The sequence below is a fragment of the Pseudonaja textilis genome, chromosome 1, assembly GCF_049901715.1.
Source record: "Pseudonaja textilis isolate UNSWEBS1 chromosome 1, rPseTex1.2, whole genome shotgun sequence".
In the NCBI taxonomy this organism is placed as follows: Eukaryota; Metazoa; Chordata; class Lepidosauria; order Squamata; family Elapidae; genus Pseudonaja; species Pseudonaja textilis.
In genome coordinates, this window is record NC_141990.1 from 306,773,874 (window position 1) to 306,790,455 (window position 16,582).

Sequence of the window (16,582 nt, forward strand, 5' to 3'; positions counted from 1 at the left end):
ATACAGAAGTAGTAGTATAATACAGAAGTGCTACACAGAGGGAGATGGAGGGATGGAAAATGAATAACTAAATAATGCTTCAGACATGTATGGACTTTTATTTCCACATTGGCTTGAACTTATGGAATCAAAATTGAAGACATCTGGATTTCAAGAGCTATTATTCTAATCCTGATCATATTCTGTAATATGTTTATATACCCTCTGTGAAAGTTTGAGTAACAAAGAGCAGTCTTCCTAAATCAGATGTTTCACGGTATTCTTAAAACAACACAGGACACTTGGTTGAGGCAGATAATAGTAAAACAAGATAAATATGTGACCTTGCATATATGCAGTGATGAGCATTTTCTATATGTTCTTCTCATACTGATGAACAGTGCTGCTACATTTTGCTGATTTGTATGCTAAAGGGGATTTTTTTTGTTATTTGTTTTAGAAAAGCGGAATATAAATGATACAATCCTAATCACCATTGCTTAATGGACAAGGGAACAGAATTCAAACTATATCTTTCTGCTATATACAATAAAGAACTATTTGCTCCTTTCCCTTTTTAATTTTTGCATGTCTTTGCCACTGAATGTTATTACTTGTTCAAAAAGAATACATAAATAAATCCAGAGCTGTAATTAACATTCCTGTAGCTCATGATCAATCTTCTCCTATCACTGTGCAAGAGCTTTGGCCCATTCCTCGACTTAGCAACTTTAACTAAATAACACTTTAATACTTTCTTAACATGAACTGTTTACTTCAGTTTTTCTACATAAAAAAATGTCTATGGGATTTAGGTCCAGACTTTAACTTAGTCATTCATAAATAGGGAAAATGTTCTTCTTGCTCCATTCTATTTATTCTATTTGCTTGTATATTTGAGAATCTGTCATGTTGCATTGACGCACCTATTTTTCAGCTGACAGAGAAATAGCCTCAAATTCTCCTGAACCATAAAGTAGAATGTATTCTTCCTTCTGATGGAAAAACTGTCGGAGTCCTTGAGGCAACCTCCACGATTAATATCTTGTCCCCTCCATGACTGATATCTTGAATGAAGTTCTCATCGTGAAATGCAGTGATTTATTTTTGCCAAGTGTAATAACACCCATGCAGTCTGAACATTTTCACTTTTGACTCATCTACCTGTAGAATATTAGTCTAGAACTCTGAAGAAGTTGAGATGAGCTCCAATTTTCCTGCTAGTGAACAACAGCTTCTGCCTTACTCTTACATGAATCCCTTTTTTCCCAATATATTTTCTGATGGCGGGGAGCATAAATACTTTATAGGGAATGTGATAGCCTGCAGTTCCCTAGGTGATGCTTTGAGGTTCTTTATGATTTCCTGGACAACGTTGGAAGTGATTTTGAAGGAGAGCTATTCTTGCTTGTTCTAAATCTTTTCCATTTAAAAACTATAACTGTGTGTCAATAGAGCCTCAGAACTTTAGAAATATTTACCTAACATTTTCTAGGCTGATAGGCATCAATGGCTTTTTTAAAAAAATCTTCAAATCTTTCTTTTAAGTTTCTAGGACATATTTAGCCCTAGAATGATATGCTTCTAGAATCTATCTCTCTAAATGAGTTGTCTGAACTTTTGGGAATGGGAATAAGGACAATTACTCTTTCATTTAGGCATTTCATAACTTAGATGATTATATGAAATAAATGGCACAGATACTAAGCTTTAAGGACATCCCCCCCGCCCCCTCCAAATCTTCATTTAACATATGTATGACCCACAGGAACAACTGCTAATATTCAGTGTCAAAAATATATTGGAACTCAAAATCTGAAACGGGATTAATTTATCTATGATTAATTCCATAGAGCCTTCCTTTTATTGCCACTTTCTAGTATAAACCATTGGCCACAAACCCATCACAGTTACATAATAACACCATGAGCAGGCATAAGCACACTAGAAAAGAGGAAACAAACATTTTCTAAAATACATCATATTCTGCTTTCATTTTTTTAAAAGTTACTAGATTGAAAAACATATAGAATAATACAAAATATTGTATATCATCAAATCCTGTTCTTAGTACTGAAAACATGGCTGTATTTATCCGTGTTTTATAGTATCATGCCTTTGTCAGGTTCTTTCAACTAAATATTCCTTCCTGTTTTAAATCTCCTTAAATTAAAGCCATCCTGAGCATGTCCTTTTTCAAGAATATAGCTGTTCTTAAAGAACATACCATTAAGAAACTATTAAAATAAGGATACCAGAAACCAGAACTGTCTGAGCAATGTACTCTTGTCTTGCTATCTTACAATGTTATAGTGCATATACAAACATTTGTAGTGTCTTAGCAATAAATATATTTATATTAAAATAAGTTTTAATAATGTGGCTTCAATATTTTCACAATTATTGCACAAATATATCAAGACACACGAAAGCTCAAATTGTCTGCATTTACTGTATGCTCTCCAGAGTCACAGTTTGAGCTGGACAACGTAGTCAGTAAGTAACTAGGTAAATAAGTAAGTATTCAAAGTAAAAGCAAAGTGTGAAGCACTTGGAGAATAAAAAATAGAGAACTAAAAAACAACTGATCCTTTTCTTTCCAGGCATTTTTTAATTAATTGAGCCACGCAAAACATTTAAAAAGATGTTTCATAATATGCATGAGCAAAAAGCAGCTACTTTTAAATAGTTATTAAATATTTTGCAAAGCTCAGGTAGCTACTTCAAAAACTGTTCCCAACTATAAATGTGCGTATGTGCAGACAACAGTTCTCTTGAGATTGTCAACAATACAAGTAACTGTGCATGCACACACATAAAGAGTCAGCAATACAATACCTTGGTACAGTACTTAACTGCTTTGAAACTCATCAAATTTGGTACTCAGTGCATTTTTCTGCGAAAATTTTGTCCCAATACTCATCATTTGTTTGGTACTCGACACACAGCTAGAACTTGTCAGTGTCACTTACCTTATGACTCACTATATTATTCCTGATGGGAAAAAATTCTCTGGTACTCATCATTTTTGATATTCATTGCACCTCCCGGAAGCAATTAAACAATGAAGTACCGAGGTACCACTGTAATAGGTTCTGAAGTAACTACGCTAGCTTGTAAAATAAGTGGCTGCTTTACTGATAGGAAGAAAAGTTCTTTATGGCTACAGAGAGATGAAGGACTTATATTTTACCTTTGAAGAAATGCTGTGAAGTATAATAGATTGCAAGCTTAGACTGGACACTGGACTTAATGATCTACTCAATCTCCTTAAACCAAGACGCCATCTACCAGAGATAGCCTAATACTGTGAGGTAAGATGCCCCCTTTCTGAATCCATGTTTCTGTTGCAAAAAAATCCCATTTCCTACAAATGCAATGAAGGCTGTACTCTAATTAGAATGACAGTACTGCAGTCAGATTGTAAAATATTACATGGACAGAAAATTATTCTGTTTGCGATACAAATTCAGGCTTTTGTCAATTCTGTCATCTTTTTAGAGTTGCAATTCCATATATGCTAAAATAATAGTAAGCACTATATATATGTATATACACTAAACATATAGAATTATGTAGTCCAAAAAAACATGTCATTATTGGAAGACAAATGTTCAAATCTTCATGTGGAGGTTTTTTGGTAATGTTGTGAAGTTCAAATGTAAGCTGCATCCAATAATGCACATATAGGTACTAATCCACATCGTTTTTATGTACCTATGTTCACAGACAAAATTCATATAATCTATTCTCCTTGTCTCAAAATACAATTCCACGTACATAATCCATGGGGTAAATTCTACAGAGCTCAGAGAGGCTTATCTCTAAATACGATTGTTAAACATCTTTTTTAACGATCTTAATTTCCCTGTAACAATACCTGCTATGAGAAATTTTATAGCAAAGTGAAAGAAAGATGAAAATAGATTAGAAGAAAGAAGAAATAGTGCAAGTTAAGAGAAAAGGGATCATAAATACAGTAGTAATAAAAGGAGAAAAGAAAAAAGAGGCATATAGAAATTAGCAAGAAAAGGTGAAGAGGCCTAACTTTTAGCATGACGTACTACCTATTAGTTTATTGCTGGCCTTCAGTATGTTGCTTGATTGAATCAAGAAATTACAACATAACCTAACCCTAAAAATATTTGTACCCAGACAACACACTGTTCTATTGAAATTTGAATTTTTATATGCTTCCCCCCACCCCCCAAAAAAACTTGGAGCAAAAAGAAAAAAGAAAAGTAATTACAACATATCCCTTGCCTGTCTCTGACCCCCTGGACTCATTGGCTTGGTAGCAAAATTGTACTAATCGGTTGTGAGCAACTTTAATTACCACTCCTTTGAGCAAAAAAAGATACATGGCATTTAGCCATGGGGATGTAAGTAGCAAATATCATTACAAATATGACAAACCACAATCAAGTGGGGGCCTCAGTGCAACCGTACAACAAATTTTACAAATTAAAATTTTCACCTGAAAGCCAATTTTAATGGTTTTTGTACAATCAAAAAGGCTAAATTTGAGTATCTCCATAGTGCTATCCATGACACTTGCATTAAACAGTTTTAGAATGTTTGTTGTATTTTTCTAGGAATCAATATCAGTTAAAATGCAAAGTTTACTTTGTAGAAAACTTTGTAGAAAACTTTTACAGGTGAAACTCGAAAAATTAGAATATCATACAAAAGTTCATTTATTTCAGTAATGCAACTTAAAAGGTGAAACTAATATACGAGATAGACTAACTACATGCAAAGCAAGATAATTCAAGCCGTGATTTGTCGTAATTGTGATGATTATGGCTTACAGCTCATCAAAATCCCAAATCCACAATCTCAGCAAATTAGAATATTACTTGCAATCAATAAAACAAGGATTGTACATAGAACAATATCGGACCTCTGAAAAGTATAAGCATGCATATGTACTCAGTACTTGGTTTGGGCCCCTTTTGCAGCAATTACTGTCTCAATGTGGTGTGGCATGAAGCTATCAGCCTGTGGCATTGCTGAGGTGTTATGGAAGACCAGGATGCTTCAATAACGGCCTTCAGCTCTTCTGCATGGTTCAGTCTCATGTCTCTCATCTTTCTCTTGGCAATGCCCCATAGATTCTCTTTGGGGTTCAGGTCAGGTGAGTTTGCTGGCCAATCAAGCACAGTAATCCCACAGTCACTGAACCAGGTTTTGGTGCTTTTGGCAGTGTGGGCAGGTGCCAAGTCCTGCAGGAAAATGAAGTCAGCATCCCCATAAAGCTCGTCTGCGGAAGGAAGCATGAAGTGCTCCAAAATCTCCTGGTAGACAGCTGCGTTGACCCTGGATTTAATGAAGCACAGTGGACCAACACCAGCAGATGACATGGCTCCCCAAATCAACACAGACTGTGGAAACTTCACACTGGACTTCAAGCATCTTGCAGTGTGTGCCTCTCCATTCTTCCTCCAGACTCTGGGTCCTTGGTTTCCAAATGAAATGCAAAAGTTGCTCTCATCAGAAAGGAGGACTTTGGACCAGTGAGCAACAGACCAGTTCCGTTTTTCTTTAGCCCAGGTAAGACGCTTCTCACGTTTGTTGTTCAGGAGCGGCTTGACAAGAGGAATACGACATTTGAAGTCCATGTACAGGATCTGTCTGTGTATGGTGGCACTTGATGCACTGACTCCAGCCTCAGTCCCCCCCTTGTGAAAGTCCCCAACGCTTTTAAATGGCCTTTTCATGACAATCTTCTCCAGGTTGCAGTCATCCCTGCTGCTTGTGCACCTTTTTCTTCCACACTTTTCCCTTCCACATGAATTTCTATTAATGTGCTTTGATACAGCACTTCTGGGAACATCCAACTTCTTTTGCAATTACCTTTTGAGGCTTTCCCTCCTTATGGAGGGTGTCAATGATGGTTTTCTGCACGACTGTCAGGTCAGCGGTCTTTCCCAAGATTGTGATTCCTACTGAACCAGACTGAGAGACCATTTAAAGGCTCAGGAACCCTTTGCAGGTGTTATGGTTTAATTAACTGATTAGAGTGGAACACTTTGAGCCTAGAATATTGAACCTTTTCACATTCTAATTTTCTGAAATTGTGGATTTGGGGTTTTCATGAGCTGTAAGCTGTAATATCTCAATTATGACAAATCACGGCTTGACCTATCTTGCTTTGCATGTAATGTCTATCTCATATATTAGATTCACCTTTTAAGTTGTATTACTGAAATAAATGAACTTTTGCACAATATTCTAATTTTTTGAGTTTCACCTGTACTTTGTAGGAAATGAAGTGAAAGATGCAAATTACAGATAAAGTGTTCATAGAATAGGAAAATTGTTTTACAAATTGCTGACATATAGTTACATGGGTTTAGAACAAAAGCAGCATTTAAGTTGAAAGCTAACCAAAAACTCTTAAAATTTTTGTCATGCTATTTGCCTATAAAATGATCTACAGTCAGCAATGATCCCAGGGCCTTCATACAATTAAAGCTGTCTAACAATCAGCCATATCACTGCTCCATTTAACACAATGTTTCCTACTAAAATGTCAACTATCTCTGGCTATTGATCATGCTATCAAGGGGAAAAAAATTATCTACTTTAAAGCAAATTAGTCTCCCCTCGCCCAATCAAAGTACTGTGCTGTTAAAATGGGAAGTTCCTGCTAGAATCACTGAAGATACATTAATAATGTCAAATTAATTTTATCAATCCTATTTCTGTTTTTCTAAAGAGTGGGTATATATTAAATTCAGAATAATTTTCTTTTCAGTGAGATAACAAAAACATCTTGGGGACATGCTTAAGGTAGAACTATTAATAGAAAAGACTGGATTGTGAATTTTCTCCAAATATAATGTGCATGATAATGTTTGTGATCCAATGATTACTCTATTCATTGTATTATTAAAACATCAAGAAAGTTTTCCATGTAAATACGGTACAATGCTGATTTCCATAATTTTATTAATATTTACTGTAAATGCTATTTTAGCTTCTGAAATAATTTCTGAGGGGCAGTACTATTAAGCCAAAGAGATCAAAACTTCACATATTCAACAAACAATTGTGAAAGCAATTCTTGTGTATCAGAGATCAATGTTTTATTTGAAATGTCTAGAAATATACATAGTTACTAAAATTCCTAACCAAATGTATCACTTCTTTTGATTCTCAATATAAAAAAGACAAAAAAAACCATTAAAATGTTTTTTTTGAATGTTTGCATATTTTGCCTGAATGTTATCAATTTCACATTATTGTATTTCTACATAAAAATGTAAGGTTCTATTTTAGTAACACTAAAAATTTAATATTAGTTTCTTTCATTTCACAAAATCTTCCAAGAGATATATAAAAATTTGAAAAAAAGATAAAACACTTTTGCACATGGAAAAATATTGAAAGTATTCCTTTATGTTTTCAACTGTTATACGCTGCTAATATTTACAAATGGCCTAAATGACAGCACAAGAACTCTGTACGCATTTAGAAAGCAGGCAGAAGAATTTAATGATAGAATCACTATGTCCATTATAAATATTTTGTATATATTAAAGATGTTTTAAATGATAATAGGTTTATTTGATTCAGAAAATAATTTTAATGTATGTGATTAATCAATGGAGTTTAATGCAGTATTAATAGTAAACATGTATAAAACCTATCATACCATTTCCCCTTCAGACTATTCCCAATACAGAATTATCTTCCAGAAAACCACGTTCATTCCCAGGAAAAGTTCCCCCCAAAATAGAGTACTTCAGATTTTTCTTCAACATTCCCTGACCAGCAGTAAAATAAGTGTTATACATTCTTATTGTTCAATTACTGATAATGTAACTGATGCCGGCACTTTCAAATTTAATGAAAAATTTGAGTCTTGTCTCTTTTGTCCAAAGCATTTTAAGATAGCACCACTTATTCTCCTGAAATTAAATGCTTTAAACAAACCCAAAGTCCTCTTTCTCAAATATACTACTGTACCATATTTGACCATTTGCTTTTCACAGAGATTGTCTCTGAGTAAACATAAAAAGTAAGCAATTGCTCATGAGAAAATAAGATGTGCAGCTGTATGGTAAGGAATTCAAATATATCTCAGTGCAAGAAAATTAGTCTTTAGTAATAAAAAACTAAAATACTTACCCACGGTATACCAGCTGGCATCTGTCAATTTACTGATGATAGCTTCTTGAAAGGTTCCATCAGGCATCTTGGTTTCAACAACTGCACCAGCCTAAAATGATGATGTTTACATTTAATGTACTATTGCAGATTTTTTATTTACATCATTAAAGTATTTCACTAACAAAGTGGGAATTCGAGAACACTGCATTTTGTTCATGTGAAAAGTATATACAGGACAGGAAGCACAGCCAAGACATGGCAAAACAGACTGACTCCAGGTTAGCAAAGAAGTGAAACAAAGCTGTATACTTTCTCCTTATTTATTGAATAAATATGCTGAAAATATATCAAGGGAAGCTAGATATTTTTTTAAATGAACATTATTTTAAAACTTGGAGAAAGGAACGTTAATAACCTGTGCTATGCTAATGGCACCAGTTTGATTGCTGGAAATGCAAATGAACTGAAAGCTTTAGTAATGTGAGTTAAGGAGCACAGTGAAACAAATGGAACAAAGAATAAATATGAAGAAAACCTCACTAAAGGTAACAGGTACAACAAACAGCCTCACAACTGACAAGGAATATACTGAAATGGTGGATATCTTCTGCCTCAACATTCACAAGTACTGCCCAAGCCTATATTGCCAATTTCCTTAGATTAATACTTGGAATCACACTTTAACATACTTTTCAATCTGGCAGAACTCCATACTGCTTAATATAGTCAAGAAAGCTGCATCAATATGGTCCATCAATGTCTATCCTCATCTTTTCCCATTTAGCCAAGGCTAAAGAACTGATATATTCTGGACAACACATCTAGTATATTATCAAGTTTATTAATTATAGGTTAAATCATCTTACCCTCTCTATTATGTTATCATCTCTCATGTACCATTAGAAGCAGTATTGGCAAATTAATCTTGCATCTACCACTTGAATCAGTCCAGTGAGTTAATTCCATATATTGGCTTATTTTCTCATAGCATACTCAAATTGTCTCCCAGCGGTAAAATTGGATCAGTAGAAAGCAACAGTAAAGCATTAAAAAAACAACCTAAATCCTCAGTCCAAAGAATGCTAGCTGAATTTAAAACTTTTGATTTCAATACAGCTGTGATATACTATCAAAACTGAAACTATACTATTGAATTTAGAAATTAATTATCTCCTGAATGAAATTGTTACATGAATATGTGCAGCTAAATAAATTCTAATATTTTAATGATGTTCTCTTCTATTGGTAATTTCTTTCCTGTTACTAAAATAGTTAGTGACACTCTCTTTTACAACATGTGAATGAAAAAAGATACACGTTTCTTGGAGCCAATATCAAATCAGTAACTAAATAGTTTTACTTCAGTCATCCTATATAATTTTTAAAATCTTATTAGTATAACTGAAAAAAGGTGTTATATACATACCCTCAAAGGTCCTTTCACCTGATCATCTTGCACCAATTGTGTTGAATTATCTTGCTTTAAGATCACCTAAATATTTTGAAAGAAATTTCAAAGAATTATACTTGTACAATATTTAAAAATTATATGCATAATTTAAACTTGCTGAAACCCAGTCTAAAGCAGAAATCTGATCACAGGACATTACCAATGAAGAAAGGGAAAATGACCATCACTGCAGGCTAAAGTCACTGAAAATAATTTCATTTTTTTCAATAGGAGATTTCAAGTACCCATCTTTACTAGTGTGCAACTTAGAATTTCCTTAGAAATAAGAGTGTCTTACAATGCATGTCAATTTATGAACAAAATAAACTTCCATGTAACATTGGAGCTTGAACAGTTTATGAGTAGGTTGTATCTAACAGTTTGCCAAACTATTAAATTAGGGAAAACACACTTCACTCTTATAAGAATGCCTATCAAATAAGTGAGAAAGCATGTTACATTCTTAACCAAAATTTGTCAGTTCAGCTATACTGTATCCCACAAATTGTTTGCCAAACTAACAGAGCAAACTATAAGTCTCTTTCAAAAGTAATGTTAGTGAATTCAACAAGGCTGACTTAAAGGAATACGAGCATAAAATTTTAATCTAAAACAAATCTAAATCATGTAACATTTTAGCAGACCATCTTTAAAAACCTCATATTTAATACAAGTGGACTACTAATTCAGATATTCTTTCCTATGAAATGACTGAACAAGTAAAACAACTGAGCCTTCCATTCTTTGAGAAAAATTGTAGATAGCATCAATTGTACACATTAACAAACTAGGAGTTCTGAATCTGCACAATGTTTATAATACATATGGAAATACATGTATAATTTCAAGGTAACTAATGTCAGTTTTACAAAGTTTTCTAATTCTTTGTAACAAACAAATTAATATTAAATATCAATAGTCAGCTTCAGTCTAATTCTGTCAGAAAATGCTATAGGGGAAAATTCAATACACAAAGTATTGAATTATTAATTTATTAACTGAGGTATAGGAAGGAAGTGACAATTCATGCCACAGAAATGTAATGAGCTATCCTGTATCTTGGTAAACCTGTATCTGCATGGATGGTCTTCCTTAGGTCAATAATTATGAGGAGGGCATATTATTTGTATGTTTGGTTAATAGTTTTTCAGAGAAAATTATGTGAAAACCTGGCTGCCATGAAAAACTAATGGCAGCCTAAACTAATGGCAAACTAAACTAGACAAAACAGATCTAGACAAATTTATTGCCAGAATTTGCACAAAGAAGATTAGAATGTTCCTTAATGGTCTTTAAACTCTTATTGTTAGCATTTCTTCTTACCTTAACTTTCACTAGCCTTTTCACTGTCTTAATTTTTGCCTCACAGAAAGCACCCCGATATTTGGCACTGACATCAGTCCCCACTGTTAGGTAGGCAGGCTCATCTGCTGCCTGAAGAAAAAGTAGAAAAATCAATTAAAAAAGCTGAACTGACAAAAAAGTTTAGATATGCTTCTCAGATTTCAGAACTGTCACTCCAGTTTTGTCGTAAGTGACAGAGCACATCAAAAGACCTAAATTATGCTTTTAAAAACAAAAGTTTATATCTCCCAAACAAAGCACACAGTACTACCTATGTCATAATTTGTAATGAAATGTTAAAGATGCTACTAGCTCATACAAAAGAAAGCCCCACTTCTTAAGACTAATTTGCTTAAGTAAATTTGCACTGGACTGCAGGCTTGATCCTACAATCAGGATGGAAGTCATTAAAACATGTATAACAAATGAATAGCATACTGTTAAAAAACAACACAGCTAACATTTATACTACAATAACAAATATTCTGCCAGAAATCATAAACACTGAATACTATTTTCACTTTGGGAAAACCTATATACCTGACATCTTCAACTGTATATGTTGAATGATATTGACTCCACACCTACAACATAAACAGAGTCTTCTCTCTCCAACCCAACAGGAAAAGTTCATTTTCAACATATTGTATAAATTATTTTTCTACTTCTGTAAGCAAATAATCTATAGCAGATCAGCTTTGACATTATTTGGCATTCTGAAAGAACTGAAAACATGGCTTTGTAATTTGGCCTGTGGATAACATAAATATGGTGTAGACCCTGCAAACTGGCTGTAATCTTGGTGAAATTAACTGTGTTCTCTTGGTGACTACTTTGGGTTTTAAAAAAAAACAGTTTTCATTGTTTTTAATAATTTTTGTTATATATTTTTTATTTTTGTATTGTATCGATAAAAAAACAATTTTAACATTGTAAGCTGCCCAGTAATATGTATGAGACAGACAGCTATACAAACTTGATAAATGATTAAAAGTTCAGCCCTGCTTTTTTTATTACTAAATGTGTAATTTGTAAATACAGCAAAATTTGAACATTTTGAAGATGAATGCCGAAATACAGAAAAACTAGCGCAATGAACCAAAGTCCAGCATGTTTCTGCATTCTTAAATTCTCATTGCTTTAGTCAAATGCATTTCCTTTAATTATTTTTTATCTTACAAGGGGAAGCTTTGTCCTCCAAGTTTTAGGACTCATTTTCCCAGATACAACTTATCTAGTAATTTCTGAGAACAAACTTCAGAGGAAAAAACTCAGTGTCCAATATGAAAGAGACTACTACCTGATTTTGCAAGTTTTGACAGCTCAGTTGTTGCCACAGTAACTCAGGATGTGTCTGGAACACAATTACATCCTTTTCATATTTTTGTTTTTAAAGTAAGCAAAATATTACATCAAGTAGCAAATAAGGAAGAAAAGGTAAGACAGGGAAAGCTTTCACACACTCCAAAACAGACATGGAGATTTACCTTCATATTTGAAGGTTATTTGAGGGATTCCAGCTCAAAGCGTTTTGTGTACCACAGTTGAAGAAAATCTGGAAGCAAAGGGGAAAAGATTACTGTTATCAGATTCATCAACTTCAAAGAAAGATCAGTGACATCTGAATAAGAAAATCACCTATGAAAACTGTAGTCAGTCATTAAAAACACTGACTTTTGGTATTATAAACAATCCCTAAAAGTCTAGAATGTTCATGTCAGCATAGTTTGCATCTGAAAAACAAGAAAAAAGGGCTGTAAAGAATCAGGAAGGTCTTTTTCAGTTCTCTTAGAAGAGGAATGGATGCTACTACATTCAGCCTTAGTTTCCTCTTGCTCATCTCTACTTCCTTTGTATCACTCACCACTGTTGCTCCCTCTTTCTTTGCAACCTGTTAGGAAAACAAAGGAACTCCATATACATGAAAAATATAAATCACATCAAGAGATTTCTCAGGTAAAGGTGAAAAATTGCAATCTGGATCTGTCATTGTCCATGTTTGGATCTGAAACCAAGATATTAGCTATGCAAATAAAAATTAAGGTCATGGGCCAGTCTACTATACCGGTAGACTTTCAAACTATTTCTAATCATATTTAGTCAAAAGTATATATTAAGTAGGAGTTATTGTCATGTGTACATGGGACTGCAGCAGCCTCTCAAAGTACTGCCTTCTCTCAATGTGTGGTAATAATTTAAGCACTTTAAAAAGTATCTCATTCCTTTCTGGTAGCAGCAGCCTCCCTCACATGATTCAAGGCCTTTCCCACCAGTTCCCCATATGGTGTTGTCTAGTGGTCTGGACTTTTTAATATAAAACATCGATTTCACGTGCCATTTTCAAAAAGTATATCTCTTCTTCCATCACAGTACATTTGTTCTTACTTTATTCTGTTCTCACCACAGAAGGAAATATTCCCCCATCCCACAAACCCCTGTCTCTTCTTCGAACCACAAAAACTCAGCATCCTGTATAACAGGATCCCAACAAACAACTCCTTCAGTTCACCCTTGAGGCCTCTCCTTCCCCCCCCAAAACAACTCATGGAAGCCACTCGTCCCACTTTCTGACTGTAAATGGTGGGGTAAGAAGAAGGCCCGAGTTGAAAGAGGAAGGAGTGGAAGAAGGGCTAAGTAGGTGAGTAAAACTGAGACTTAAGAGGAAGGGAAGAAATCCGGCTAATACGACAGACGAAGGTGGAGGGAACGAAACCTGCAAAGAAAGCCAAGCCAGCCCCCACACAACCAAGCGAGGCCAGCCTGGGTAAGTGGTCCGAAGAGGCGGCAGCGGAGAGAAGCAACATCCCACCCGGACCATCTTCTAAGTGAGGAAAGAGAAAGACCGGACTAGTTTATTCCCAAAAAGGGCAAAAGCATAAATCACGCCCCCCCTCACATTTCACCACCCGTCCCTCGCGGTTGACCCCCCACCCCCACCCCCAGCCCACCTTCCAAGCCGAGGAAGAGGATTGCATCCCAACCTTCCCTTTCCTGGAATAATTGCGAGTCCGTCTCCTTGGCCGCCCCCGGACTGAGGACGGGTTCCCGGCCCGGCCCCTCTCAACTCCACGGCTTCACTCCCAGTCCCCTCCCCCCGCTTGCAAGCCCCTCTTAAACTCACTGCTGAGTGCAGTCCACGGCGGCAGCTCTCCTCGCCCGGCGTAGAGCGCGGGCAGCCCGGCCGAAGACACCGTCCGACCCCCACCAGGCACAAGCCGCGACAGCAGCGGCCAAGGAGGAGGAGGAGGAGGAGGAGGAGGGCGACGGCGACGACGACAGCAGCAGCAGCAGCGGCAGCAGCAGCAATAGGGGCTGTCCCGCCTTGCTCCGCCTTCTCTTCTTCCTCCGCCCCCTCAGCAGCCCGGGCTCGGCGGCTCCCACTCACAGACCGACCGAGTGTCACTCTTTCAGCCCAGCGCCGCTCTCACCACCCAAATAACAAGCTGTTGAGCAGTAGGGGCGCTGCGCGGCCTCTCATTGGCTCCTCCCCTCGCGCGCCCCCCTCCGCACGCTTGACGCTGGAGGGGGGCTTGCCCCTCCCTCATTGGGTGCTTCGCGTGCCTCCCGCCTTTCATTGGACTGCGGAAGAGCTTCTCTGGGAAGACGATTGGGCAGGCTTTTTTTTTTTTAAGAGAGAGCGAAAGGGGAAGCGACTTCTCATTGGCTTAAATAGTAGAGCAGCCAAGCCTTGTTGGAAGCCCGGACTTTAAAAGGGACTGAAGTCAAAGCTTCTACGGATCCCTCCTTCGTTCCTTTGCCTTTGATTGGAAACAAGCGAGGTTTTTTTTTTTAAAGCATCCGGATGGGAAGCCCCGGACGCTTGGATTGGTGGAAGCCCGGCGGGGCCGGAAGCTGCGACGAAAATAAAGGGGGGGAGAATGGAACTTGATTGGTTTGTTGGTTTTTCGTGAAAACGGAAAGGGGCGGGGTGAAACTAGGGGACAGCGGTGACGAACGAAGACGTCGCACTCCTGATGCGCATGCGTTTTTGGCGGGGTGGGGGGGAAGGGTATTTTCCTTTACCGTCCTCTTCGCCGGCGCCATTTTATGCGCCGCTCAGTCACGTCTTAAAACTGAGGGGAAGGGAGGGGACCGGAAAAAGGAGGTAAGACTACTGCGTGAAAGCTGTCTAAGCTCTGTGGCCACGAAGCCTCTTTGAGAGTCGGCACGGTGAGCTCCGGTAAGGGAGGCCCTGGGATCTTCGCTTTCAGGTGGAAAACATCGGACTTCCGCGATGGCAGCAACGAGGGAGGAGGCAAAGATTGTGACGACCATGACAGAGGAAACTGGTTCGTAGGCCGCGGACAGTATTACGGGGGAGGGGCGGAGCACCCGAGTGGAAACAGAGTATGACGTCCGGATTGGCGCAAGCGCCGTTGGGAGAGGGGCGGAGCTTGTGCTCCCTTCGGTAGGAGGGTCTCCCGAGTGCCGTTTGAAGAAAGTGGCGCTTTGTGGAAGCCTGGCTGGCGTCCTTCGGGTTCAAAGACGGCCCTCCTGTGCAGGTCATGGAAGTGCGGAGTCTACCACAACAGTGGAGGCACTGAAAGCCCATTGTAATAAGTGGGTGTTCATTCTGTCGAACAGGTTCAAGCTCAGGTTTTCTATCGCCTGTGGGGGTGGGGTGTCTTCAGAGAGCTGGTGACGCAAGGTCGAAATGTTAGCAGATGCAATATTAAAAATATGCTGATTTGGTGAGGGGAAAAAACTATATATTGTTTTACAGCTCTATGAGACTTGGCATCCAATTTCAGAAGCAAATTCTTAAGTATACTTTTGAAGTATTCGCTTCCCAAGACTTCACCCAGTGAGACATTACAATGACTTGTTTTATGACATGAAATGTCTTGTATGCCTTTCTCTTAAGTATGCCAAAAAAATTTTTTGACATGTTTATTTGTAGCCTTACATTTTCATTAAATAGAAACATGTCTATGATTCAGATTCAATCTGAAGAGTAAGGCAATATCTTTCAAGGCTTGAAGCAATAGGAATTCTAAATTCTAAGCTGTTTTATGAGATCACAGATGAGAAATTTCTGCTAGAATTATGTAAATTTATATGGAGAGTTGCAGCCTTCAAGACTGTGATAAACTTAAGCAGAGAAGAATATTATTACTGTGGGATTATCAAAGATATACAAATTGCAGTATTAGTGCTTTATGAAGACACTTGTATTTTTGTTTTGGCTTACACAATTTGTGTAGTTTTTTCCAAAGCCAAGTATAAGCCATTTGTACAAGTATGTAAACGACTTCTATTCCTTTCCATTGCTTTTGTTCAAATTACTTTTACTATTTGGGAAAAACTGATTTTTTTAAAATAAGTATAAAAGCTGCATGTACATAATCTGTGAACCTAGCTATTGAAATACCATAGGGTACAATGTGTTTTTCTACATAGGGAAGTATTTTTTATCCTAAAGTCTTTGTAGTCTATTGACTATTCATGTCTGCTTAATTCTAATCATGAAGACCTAATTATAGCAGTTTACAGCTACTGGTGATATGGCAACTTAGAAGTGCTACTCAGCCTGAGAACAGGAGGACTAGTATCTGGCTTTGTCAAGGAAGGGGTGGTGTTTTTTTTTTGTAACTCTAACCCCTGGGTGATAATCTACAATGGCAAACAAGTGAGACAATGTGGCCTGCATAGAAATTAAGTGCAAAATACATACTTTATTTTAAGGTAGGA

At 37.0% G+C, this 16,582-nt stretch overlaps 1 protein-coding gene across 3 annotated transcripts in view; it reads right to left on the reverse strand.

Moving 5' to 3' along the window:
• Positions 1 to 14,666, reverse strand: part of ARID4A (AT-rich interaction domain 4A) — a 55,954-nt gene extending 41,288 nt beyond the window's left edge. For 2 of the 3 annotated variants that reach the window (XM_026698675.2, XM_026698673.2), the window contains exons 1-5: positions 14,013 to 14,666; positions 12,379 to 12,446; positions 10,871 to 10,981; positions 9,524 to 9,589; positions 8,116 to 8,206 (exon numbers count right to left, since the gene is read on the reverse strand). In XM_026698675.2, coding sequence (XP_026554460.2) covers positions 8,116 to 8,206; positions 9,524 to 9,589; positions 10,871 to 10,981; positions 12,379 to 12,384 — 274 coding nt within the window. In that variant the 5' untranslated portion in view covers positions 12,385 to 12,446; positions 14,013 to 14,666. The remainder of the gene's footprint in view (positions 1 to 8,115; positions 8,207 to 9,523; positions 9,590 to 10,870; positions 10,982 to 12,378; positions 12,447 to 14,012) is intronic. The other variant, XM_087922357.1, reaches the window with a different exon arrangement.
• Between the last annotated feature and the right edge of the window lie 1,916 nt (positions 14,667 to 16,582).